Source organism: Gavia stellata, chromosome 10 (genome assembly GCF_030936135.1).
Source record: "Gavia stellata isolate bGavSte3 chromosome 10, bGavSte3.hap2, whole genome shotgun sequence".
Classification (NCBI taxonomy): Eukaryota; Metazoa; Chordata; class Aves; order Gaviiformes; family Gaviidae; genus Gavia; species Gavia stellata.
Window position 1 is genome coordinate 4513616 of NC_082603.1, and position 12445 is coordinate 4526060.

The following is a 12445-nucleotide window of genomic DNA, read 5'->3' on the forward strand; positions in this document are numbered from 1 at the left end:
TGATGATGAGGACAAAGTGCAACAAGAAAAATTCTGAGCAGGTACCGGGAGTCACAGTGAGAGTGGTCAAACGTTGGAAGAGGGGCCCAGGCAAGCTGTGAAAACTCCATCCTTGGAGATGTTCACAAGTCAGCTGGATGTAGGACCCGGAGCAACCTGGCCTAAATTTGGTGTTGAACCCAGCTTTGAAGTTGGCCCCGCTTTGAGCAGGATGTTGGACCAGATAATACCCAGAGGTGCCTTCCAGCATGAAGTGTTTAAGAAGTCTAAGATTATTTTGAGAAAAAATAGTGGGTTTATACATATATACGTATACGTCTTATATCTCATATCGTAAGCCTGTACTCAGCTGAAAATTCCTGTGTATTCTGTGTAAGCTAGAGCTCTTCATGGCAGTTTTTTAAATAGACAGCCATAGTGGGTGGATTTTGGGAAGATGCTTTATATCCCAAACAATAAATAAAACTGATTTCTGCCTTAAATACAGCACCAATATGGCTTCAGAGTGCAACTTCAAACACTAGCCTGATGTAAAAAAACCAACCACGTACACACACACACACACACACACGACATTTTTAACTACTCATTGTTCTTCCTCCTTTCCCTCTTCAAGCTGCACTACAAGCTGCAAGCTTTATAGAACAGAATTTTTCTGGAGGCATTAAAAACAAAACTAGGGTGTCTGTAGGATGTGGTGGACGAGTAAATGCCAGAGGTAGTTAAGATAAAAATAAAGTAAACTGAAGAAACACCTTTGTTCTATAGGCTAAGGAGAAAGTTGATAAAAGAAAGTAATACTTAAAAAAGAAAACAAAAAAAAAAAAAAAGAAAAGAAAAAAGGAGTTGGGCGGAAGAAAAGAAGATAAGGAGCTGGTATGTATATCAACATTGTCATTCAGGTCTGCATCTAAGTAAATAACTATTATGTTCCTCATTCCACACTCTGAGCTGCATCTCCCTGCACTAATCAATGTCTTTTTCAAAGATTTTACGGAAGTTATTGTTGTCCATTTAATCCAGCTGACCATCCAATATTTGAACAAAGAGAGTCCTGAAAGACTTCAAACTAGAAATGAGTGGTGCGACTGCGGTGCTGCTTTGTGCATTGCAGGAATTGCTTCTATCAGTTTTGTTGTCTTACGAAAAAAGACTTAGAGAACAAATATTCCTATTCCTTTCTGAATAGAAGAAATGAGTAATAGATTCTTTCCTTGCCTGGAGCTTCTAGATCTAGCTCTGCATGGACTTTTTCTGTCTGAGAAGCTTTATCTCACTTCTCTACAGGGTCACACACGTCACCACTGCTTTCACAGGCTTTCCTTTCATACACAGAGCTCGAGCTCCTACCACATCTCCTCTGTTTTCAGCAGGATCAGATGGTGTGAGTCTTCTGTTTTGGATGGTAACTTTCTGTTGTTTCTAGCTGATGTAATTCATAAAGAAGGCGTGGCATTGCTCCTCCTATTTGGCTTGAAGAAGAGTCCTTAGTCCTTCTGCGGGACATAACCAGCTATGGAATTTACGCACCGTGTAAAATATTGCCTTGGTGACGGCTGTTAAATTCTTCCAACGTAACTGTTTTCTCTTTCTCACTTCCTTTTCTTTACATACCAATAAAAAAAAATCCTGGAGCACATTTTGTTTAAAATTGTGCCGGGGTCCCTAATGTGTCTCTAATCTGCAGATAGAAAACTTTTTCCATATAGCTTTTTGATGTGCTGCCTCTTGATACAACATTCCAGTATTGCCACATCTTGTAAAATTCTGTCAGTAATTGCATAGTTTCGTCAGGACTAGCTGATTTCTGCTTTAATTTTCACTTGCCTCCAGATACACGTAAAATACAGTACAAGTTAGTGCAGTCAGTCTGTTGCAGTTTGCACTGCTGCTTCTTAGCAAATGCCGGCGGGAGCTGGGCTCCGGGAGTAGCTGAGGTGATAAAGCCACTGGCAGCTTGCAGCGCGGCTTTTTTTTTTTGGTAGTGAAGGAAGCCCGCTCGCATTTCCGCAAAGAAAGAAATCAAACCTCCTTCCTTTCGAATCACTTTGTCCCTTTAATTATAATTCATCAAGGGGAAGCGTTTTACCTGCATTGAAAACCAACCAGCAGAGGTTGCCATTGATTTTTCTGTTCCCCTTACCTGCTTAGCAGTATCCGGATTTCTTGTACAAGACCTGAAATATTTGGCTGACGTGAGTGCTTGTTGTCAGAGTTCGGTACTCTGCGCACAGAGTAATAGGCAGCGCGTTTCTGTACAGCAGCTGGATCTGACCTGTGAGCAAGGCGACTCCGTGGTCGCCCTAACATTTGGAACCTTTAGTAGATGCCGATATTCAAATCCGCATCGAGCAGAATGCACTGAGCATGTATTTTCTGCGGTCAGCTTAATTTTAGGCTTTACCTTTGCTTGTCTAACGTGCCCTCGTGTCTCTGAGACTTTCTAACAGCCATTTTAAGATGTTTTGGCCCTTTGTTTCTCTGGTGCCCACCACGAACCAGCCCAGGGAGGGGAGGGAGAAGTACTGGTTGCTGCCATGCCTGTGCACACCGTTGTTTGTTCTCCTCCTCCTCCCCCATAGGAGGAGTGGGAAGAGGAGGAATAAAAATTGCTTCCTATTGTTCCGCCCCTGGTATGGATAGCTATGGCTTGAAGCTGTACTCAGGGACTAAATTTAGGCATTAAATCTGTTGTCGCAGCCATTTACAGTTCTGAGGTATCGGAGTGATTTTAATTTTTTCTTAAATCCTTCGATGGCGTGTGATAATTCCAAGTTTTTCCGTTACTGCAAACCATTCTCACACTGCTGCATTTTATGCTGTTTCCCATTTCTACAGACTTGTCATTCAGCCTTGAATATTTGCTCCGGGCTATACTCGAAATACAAGATGTTAACCCAGGAGCAGCTTATTAAAATTTTGCCTGTGGTTTGCCTTGGAACTAGAAGACTTCAAATCACTGTAGTTTCTAATGACTTCGTTTGTTCAAGCCTCCGATGCCATTCTTGACACACGTATTTTTCCTGACCTATAGCCCAAAATACTGTTCGGGGTTGGTGTTTTGGTATCTAAATTTGCCGTTTCTCTCTGTGTCTAAGGGTCGTATGGAGTGCCTATGTAAGATAACTTTGATGATTGTACTTCTGTTCCTGGTCTTATTTTTAGGAAGCATGAAGCAAAGAAAAGCCCTGAGTCCTTACTCAGGGAATAACAGCATCCATATGCGTGAAGAGAGAGAGCAGTTAATCGGGTTAAAAAGTCCGTGCTTTGAAAAATAACGTGTTACTCACAAGTATTTGTATTGAAACGGATGTTCGCTGTCAGTTGGAGCAATTACGGACTGGTACAGTATTGAAACTGGTTGCAGATGAGTTTAAAATAAATCTGCCTGAAGTGTGGAAATAATTAATTTTTAGGGGACTGTAATGTTGTCTTTTAAGAAGGACAAAATTTGTGTCGAACCATGGCAAATATACATTGTCTGTAAATGTTTCGTTTCGTAAAATAAGAGATGCATATGAACTTTGCACTCTCGAGAATAACTCCCAACATTTTTCGTGAGGTCGTGACGGCGGTTTCGGAAATAACCTCCACAGCTACAGTCACTTGGGCGGACCTGATTTAACTGTTCGATTGGTTTTGGGGTTTTTTTTGGGTGTATATCCCGTGGACTTCACCCGTTGTTTAATTCTGGGGCATTCGCTGCGCTCTGCCCGCCCTGAGCGGAGTTCGGCGGCCTGAGGGAGTGGGTCGCACCACTTTCAAACTCGCACCCAGCCGCACCCCCTCGCCCCTTCCCTCTGAAGCGACCTCCCGCGGGGCGGCTGCGGGGGGAGCACCCCCTCCTCGCCGCCGGGCACTACAGCGGGGCCGGGCGCGGCGGTGCCCCCACCGCCGTTGGCGTGGCGTGGCGTTGCGTTGCGTGGCGTTGCGTTGCGTTCCCCCGCCGCGCTGCGGGGGGCGCCCCCGGCCCGGCAGCCGTTACCTAGTGACAGCGGCGCGGCGCGGCCATTGGCTGCGCGCCGGGGGGGGCCGGGGCAGCCAGTCACCTCTCCAGCGGCCGGCTCGTCTGCATCGGCCGGGGGGGGGGGGGGGGGGGGGAGGAGGAGGAGGAGGAGGAGGAGGAGGAGGAGGAGGAGGAGGAGCGGACTCAGGTGCAAGCGATAATTCCAAGGGGGAAGGAGAGAAACAGCGCCAGAAGCTCTAGCCGCACCACAGTAACTGGGACTCCCCTGCCAAGCGGTTCGTCCTAGGGGCTGGTAAGGATGCGTGTAGGTGAGCAAGATTGCTACGTTGCTTTAACAAAGATTTAGAGAAAGTAGTAAATCTCTTCGTGCTCTGTTGCTTATAGATGAAGGGAATGAATAGCCGGAAATATTCTGGGATGTTATAAAATCAAAAGGACTCTCTGCACAGCGTGGCGATGCACGACAGGAAATTAACTCCAAAAAGAATGCTTTCTCGCAAACTGCTGCAACAGAACCGAAATTTCTTCTTTTCTAGTATCTGAAATTCCTCCTGAAGACACAGCAAGGACTATCAAAAACATCAGAGAGATTCTGGTACTTTTAAAGAGACTTAAAGCAAATGCCAGCGTAATATCTGAATGACCTTGGAGATCATTTTATGTGGATTCATTAATTCTCACTGCCGGTCTTCTAGTCTCAGGAACTCTAGGATTAAAGATGGATTTAACATTTTAGGGGCCTTTAAAAAAGCAAGATTGTATACAATTAATTACCTACCTAATGATTCCTGAACTAATCAAGCATTTACTTAACACTGAACCCAGAAGATGCTTTCTTTTAACGTTTTGCTTTCTCCGTAACTGCGAATAAAATGAACAAGGTAATGTCCTGCAATTAGAAGAGCATTTTTTTTAGAGCAACTCTTTATTGTGCTGATCGTCTAATAAATATAGAAGCCCTAAAACTACGTAGAAGATGAAGCTGACTAACAGAGTAATGGAGTAGTAAACAATGGCAGCTTTTCTAGTCAAATCAGCATTTCATTAGCTTCACAGCAGAATGCAGATGGAAGTTTCTGTTCTCGTTGTGTGGGGGTTTGTGAAATGATTCAGGTGTAGCTACAGAGGTGAGCAATATCATGGATATACCTATGAACTCCTGGGTACTGATCCACCGTAGCAGATACGGCAGAGTTTCCAAAGATGATTATTTTAAATTACCATTGCTGAAATTAAATTCAAGAGGATTTATTTTGTCTGTGGGGACCTTGAATTATGCTTCTGGCATAAATAATTGTAATGGACTAGAACTGTTTGAAGGAATTGTGACTATTGACATAAGTCTCCAAATTCTATTCATAAATTATTTTCATTTTTAAATGAATAGACACGATCTTCCTCATTGTATGTGAGATGTATGTTTTCTTTCTTGGGAGTCAGAGGACAAATCTGCCTTGTCCCCCACCTGACTCCCTCCAAATAAAATTCATTATTCATACCCAAACAGTGGTGAGTCTATTGGAATTAACCTTGATAAAAATGTTTTCCTTACCTTTCCAATGAATAGCATGGATAAGATGGAGTACCGTCTCCTGAATGGAGCCAGAAAAGACAGCATTAGATGATGAACTTTCTCCTTTACTCTCCAGTCAGTCTGTGATTTAAATTGAGACGTTAAAAAGATTATCTCCAGTAACTGCTGGTCCAGGAGACCTGAGCTGTACTGAGGTTCCTCCTTCCTTTCTTCCCCCTCACCCCATTGTATTCCAAAGTAAATGACTTTCTCAGGAAAATAAGCGGTCAGAGATTAACCACACCCCACACCCCCCCCCCAAACCCTGGGAAATGAATGTGTCTCTTTTTTTGTCAGTTTTTATTTCTGTATTTCGCAGTACCTGTTTGTTTTAGAAGTGCCTTGTGTTTGCTAAAGATTGGTCAAGAGCACTGGAGGAGCTGATCAGTGGCCTTTCTCTTTCTGGCTTTTTTTTTTCTTTTTCTTTTCTTTCTTTCTTTCTTCTTTCTTTCCTTAAAGCTAAGGTGTGCCAGAGGTGATGCACTGATGCTGAGGAGGCATCAACAGCTATGGGACTGTAATCCTCTCAAATGTAAGCACTGGCAGTGTCTACAAAGAGAGATCGTGAGACGCTGAAGCAGAGTTTAGCTGCTGTTAAGCAGGTCATCTGCTCGCTAAGGCTCAGATTGCAGTGTTCCCCAGTCACTAAACATGAACCAGTCCCGATGGATTGAATGGAGGACTCTGAATATGAGCAGTAGTGTTATGAACGTATCTGAGCATCTCTCCTGCCCTCTTGGATTTGGTCACTACAATGCAGTTGACATCTGTATCCTTGAGACAGTTGTTATTGTCTTGCTAACGTTTTTAATTATTGCGGGTAACTTAACTGTGATATTTGTTTTTCACTGTGCTCCACTTCTGCATCATTATACCACCAGCTATTTTATTCAGACCATGGCCTATGCTGATCTTTTTGTTGGAGTTAGCTGCTTGGTTCCTACTTTGTCACTGCTCCACTACTCGACAGGTGTCCACGAGTCCCTGACTTGTCAAGTTTTCGGATATATCATCTCTGTGCTAAAAAGCGTATCTATGGCATGTCTTGCTTGCATCAGTGTGGATCGCTATCTCGCTATAACAAAGCCTCTCTCCTATAACCAACTGGTCACACCTTGTCGCTTGAGAATCTGCATCATTTTGATCTGGATATACTCTTGTCTGATCTTCTTGCCTTCCTTTTTTGGTTGGGGAAAACCTGGTTACCATGGAGATATTTTTGAATGGTGTGCTACCTCCTGGCTAACGAATGCCTATTTTACTGGCTTTATCGTGTGCTTACTATACGCTCCTGCTGCCTTTGTCATATGTTTCACGTACTTCCACATCTTTAAAATTTGCCGGCAGCACACCAAAGAGATAAATGATCGGAGAGCTCGATTTCCTAGCCACGAAGTGGATGCCGCTGGGGAGACTGGGCACAGCCCCGATCGCCGCTATGCCATGGTTTTGTTTCGGATAACCAGTGTGTTCTACGTGCTGTGGCTCCCCTATATCATATACTTTCTGCTGGAGAGCTCTAGGGTGTTGGAAAACCCAGCACTTTCCTTCTTAACGACATGGCTTGCTATAAGCAATAGTTTCTGCAACTGTGTGATCTATAGCCTCTCCAACAGCGTTTTCAGGCTGGGACTGCGGAGGCTGTCAGAGACGATATGTTCATCTTGTATGTGTTTAAAAGACAGGGATGTTCGGGACCCTAAACCGAGAAAACGGGCTAATTCCTGCTCCATTTAAAGACAACTGGCGCATGTAATCAAACGTGGAGTTTTGATAGTGTTTGCTGTATCTGGAAACTTGCCAGGAGAGAAATGTTTACTTGAATAGTTTGCTATGATGTTAGAGTGAGTTTAAAAGTGATTGCGGAAAAGGAAAAGGCTGCTGTAAGATGGGTCGCTGAACTTGAATATAGCTCTTGTGAAATTGTGAGGAGAGCAATTCGACAGACACGATGAAGAAAGTCAGGACTAAAAATCTTCCAAAGGGCATGAAATAACTACCACATCAGAGGAGGTTCCTCATAAAATAAGTTAGTTACTACCTTATATTTTCCCCCTTGTAGAAAAGTTGTCTTACTATCTTTGTGTCAGAATATACTGTAGCCTTCTGAATTTAAATATATTTAAGAGGAAACAATCAACAACACAGTAAGTGGCTATCCGTAAATTATATACCTGAGGACTATAGTAGATACTGCAGATGAATAATCAGCTCTATCTCTGCTCACATCTTGTACAATTTTCAGTTGTACAAACAATCCGCGACACATAAAACCTACACTGGGCATGACGCTTTTGGATAAAATGGCACATATTGGTACAGCTCTCACAGAAGCTCTCCCTCTCATTTCCCCCTTTTTTTCCATACTGTGCATCCCTAGATCCCATCACGCCCAAGTGATTTAGTTTGAGGGCACCTACAAGGTAAACTGAGTTTCAAATCATTTTTCCTGCAGAAAGCAATAGCCCTTTCTGGCTGGCTGAGTGACTGCAGCTGCCCGTGTACAATGACTTCTTCAATCTTTCATTCTCTTGATCCTGTTTAAATTAGCACACGGTATCGATGTAGTGTCCTTTAGGGTGTACTAAAGCTTTTCCTTTATTGGCTACACAGATAATCCTAATGCAGATATGATAATCGCACACAGCAGTGTGCATCACTGCTTAGAAAATTAAAACTAACTAACTCTTTTCTTTGGGAAGTCTGAATAGCTTACTGTTGTAGCTGTCAATCCGTTGTGTGAACCTAGCTTGCACATGCTGTACTTTTTTTAGAGAAAACGTAAATTGTGGTCTGTGCCTAATGTTTTCATAGCACATGGAATAGGTCAATGCTACAGGATTAAAAAATTGCACTTGCTTTAAGAGAAATACTTCTGTGCAGTTGTTGAGTAGCTGTTCGTTAGACAAGTGTTCTTGGAGGAGGTGAACAAGACGGTTTAGTATTAAATGCAGGCAAAGAGCTTCAGTATTTCCTTTCGTACTGAACTGATTTTCAGGTCCACTGATGAAATCTTTTTTATTTTGCAAGGGCGCACATTAGGTTTGTGTAATAAATTTCCAGGGGTTCAGATGCATGCCAGTCAATAACGTATTTAAATTATTATTTTGAACCAAATGTAATTTTCTTAGATGGTTATTGGCTTTTAAAAAAGGCCCAATTATTGATTATTGGTGCCTTTTAACTCTGCACTATTATTCCTTCTTTCACCAAAACGCATATGTAAAGATCGTGCCTATTAATTTTTGTAATGGAAGCTAACCACGCTTGCACAATTGTGGTTTGACTTTAGATCTCCCTTAATTATGTATTATTCCTTCTGTTGAGGTGGTTCTGAACCCCTGTACGTTTTTTAAAGCTGTAAGAAAGTTGAAACGATGGAATAAAGCAGTATTATGTATATCAAAATCAGCCTTGGTGTTAGTTCCCTGATGTTACGCTCTGTTCTCTGTGAAAGTTCTTTTGGGTTAGGACGCGAGTGAACGATTTAAAATACAAACCTCAAAGCTGCTTACTTACCGTCTTAAATGTTTATATACCGGTTTCTAGCATTGTACAATCTTTAAAGCAGATTGAAATATGACTTGAAACGTTCCTCTAGCTAAGCTGAGCTGTTGCTGACAATTAGCCCTGATAGATATTATGGAAAAATGGGTAGTATTCTTTGCGCATCTCTCGCAATGCTCCATGTCTACAGGACTGCGTCTGCTACCTTCTTTTGAAAAGTTGCTGTTTATTTTGGAAGGCTCTTTTTGGCTGACTGCTGCTCTATAAGGTCGTGTAACCCTGTCTCTTCTTACAAACACGACTTGGATTCCTTTTGTTTTGTCATTATTTTGTCGTTGTTTCCTTCTTAGTAGGTCCTCATGCAAGACTTAGACAAGGAACAATGAAATATCTCATTTCTCACAACTCACACGGCTGGTTTCATACCAGTAAGGTGGTCCTATATCTGTGTTCCAGAGCTGGCTGCTTACCTACCGCTGCTGGGTTTTGTTGGCATTCCTGGTAACAAGTTTCTACGGGACCTCCTGAAATTCAAGAAGAGTTCCAGAAAATGCTTGAAGTTGAACTAATCTGTTATTAAACACAGCCTGGAGGCAGTAGATGCATTGTTAGCAAAGTACTGTAACTACAAATACGTAGAAATACACAAGCTAACTCGTTTGTATCGGTAGTGCCTTAGTTGAACCCCATTTGTATAACCTCAGCAAATGGAGTTGGTGTACAGCAACTTGAAGCTTTATTGCCTGCAAACGGTAGGTCAGAAAGAGCGCTTCGCTTCAGAGGCTGCAGCACAGAGTTTACTCGCCAGCCCACCGGCTTCTTGCCCTAAAGGGCAGAGTTAGCAATACTTTTCTCTCTACCATCGTGTTGAGCTTCTGGAGTTGTTAGGTGGGACTGAAGATTTCCTTTTTCCTCCGGCTGTCGTTGGAGGGAGAGCATATAGTAAGTAGAAATCCAGTACCCTGCAGACAAATCGTAGGTTCCTAGGTTCTTCACCCTTTTTTGGGGGTTTGTTTCTTAAACACTGGCTTAACGTTGTTGGAGCGAGGACGCTAATTGGCTTATCTGGACCCTGAATTTCAGTTGCTGTAAAGGCACACTTCAGCCTGTTCTCTGTAAAACCAGCTCTCCTGGAACCTGTCAAATTAAACATCCTCAGCAGAGTTAAATACTGCGTTTCTTCTTGCTGTTTGCAAGATGGCAGGATTTGACCTGGCGGTCAGTCACATGAATTTTTAAATTTAGTAAGTGTGTTTCATTTTTTGAAAGTGTTTGCTAAACTCATGGTTTCAAATTTTATACGAGGGAGGTTTGTTATTGTTTTACTAATGCTGTCTGAGGCTTCCAGCTGGTGCTAAATTCTCTTCCAAATTTATAAGGCTGGATGTTTTGATGGATGAAAAAAGTCCAATAAAAATTGCAGTCACCCTATCTGTCACTTTTGATTTTCATTCTGTCATTATGTAAAGTCTCATGTTCTTGTATGAAAATCTGATTAAAGAACGAGACTCTTAAAGCTGGCATTTGGAGTACACATCCCACTTTCATGTGCCTAAAGATCTTCATGATTTATGAAATACCTGGTAAATAGGTGACCAGACACTAACCAAAGAAATCAATAGGATAAAAGCATTGTTGGTAATATAGGTAATAATAAAGTCTCTCCATATACAGATACATTGAGGAGTCGCTAAAACTTCAGGTTCTTTAAAAAAAAAAAGTAGCCATGAGTAGAAAACTATATGTAAAATAGTAAATAAAAAGGTTAAACTGAAGAGATATGCCTAATAGGTAAGCAAAACAAATATATATGTATATCTATCTCAAAAAACCAAACCCTCCTTTGTGCTGGTAGCTTACGTTGTGCTGTTACATTTCTCTTGAATACTTATGCTTGTAGCGTAACAGAGGCTATATCAATGTTGACTGCGTTACCATTTTTGGAATCTCATGTCTTCATCCTAAGGAAAAGGCAAAAAAAATTGTGTAATGGCAGCAAAAGCGCTACCGGAAAAGTAATTTTTTCTTCACCAAAATCTGTGTGCTTCCTTATTTTCTGGAATGGCTAAGGGAATTTCTCCTTAAAATACTATTCTTTAAAGGGAAGGAAAACTGTAGTAATGAAAAACACGATGCTGTCTTTTAAAAGTTTACTTACTGTCTTATAGTCAGATTCCCCCGCCCCATTTCTGCTTAAGAATGCACTTTGTAATTGTACTTGGTAAAGCGTGAGGTATCATGCTAGGTTATAATAATAAATTATATATATGATTATATAAATTATATCTAAATCATTATATACTAACTATCCCTAAGCACACTTAGTTTTTACACTCAGCAAAACTAGTAAAATGTCCTGTTTTGGGTAAAATAACTTACTGGTCAATATTAGAAATTGGCTATTGAGAAAAATATACCAATATAATGATGAGTTATTTCATTAGCTATTTCATCTTGCATATGAAGAATTAAGTTTAACTATAAAAGAAAAAAACATAGTTGTTGCAACAGGATATCGAGTTGATGGGAAATGCATCAGACCTTACAGTGTTTCACAGCTGGTTCTCAACATGAAACTATTTTATCTTTTCATATTACAGTTGTAGCCAAAAATGTAAATATATGGGGTTTTTTTTTTTTTAATGCTGCTACTTGAATGCTGAGGATCTGTATCTCTAAATCCAAGCCGCCGCTCGTGGTGGGACTATCCCTTTACGAGATCTCCGCCTCCGTTGCAGCGTGCCTAGCAACACGATGGTCCTGGAGCTGACTTTGCCACGGAGAAGTGCCGGAGGTTCGCGAGGCCAGCATTGCTGTGGCGGAAGAATGTCAGTGAAGGTGGCGGTGGCCTCCCCAGCCGTCCTCCAGGATCAGCTAATTTGCAGATCTTTCAGTTTTATTGTCACTGCCACCAAAAGGATAAGTTTAGGCCTTTGGCTTCATCCCCCCTGCCCCGTTACCTCGGTCTCTCTTCAGGCTGTTTTATGGATGGAGTGGTGCATCATTCTACTAAAGAACTGAATTGGACTTATTTTGTTGGGGTTTTTTGATTAAAATATTTTATATATGCCATTTGAATGGCAGAACCAAACGTTATTTTGTTAACTAGATGCCGATTAATTTTTTTAGGCCTTTCCAGAAAAGGAAGCATCAGTGAGGTAGTGTTTTCCTGTCACTTGCAGTATTGCCTGCAACATTGCTTAAAGATAGTATTTTCCAAAGATTACATGATTTTTGCTAAACCAAATACAAAGTTCAAGTAAAATATGTGGGTTTTTTCCCTCTTTAATATAGACATGCTTATTTTTTTTTTACTATATACTAAATTTATACATAGATCTCTGCAGTCATTAAGCATTTTTAATTCTTAACAAAAGACTACGTCATTATTGTAGATT

The 12445-nt window shown here is 41.4% G+C and overlaps 2 protein-coding genes across 4 annotated transcripts in view; both read left to right on the forward strand.

Moving 5' to 3' along the window:
* Positions 1-12445, forward strand: part of RABGAP1L (RAB GTPase activating protein 1 like) — a 261343-nt gene that overhangs the window by 81240 nt on the left and 167658 nt on the right. The window lies entirely within an intron of this gene.
* Positions 6192-7277, forward strand: GPR52 (G protein-coupled receptor 52). The gene has a single exon (XM_009816695.1). The coding sequence runs from the start codon at positions 6192-6194 to the stop codon at positions 7275-7277; it is 1086 nt and encodes a 361-aa protein (XP_009814997.1).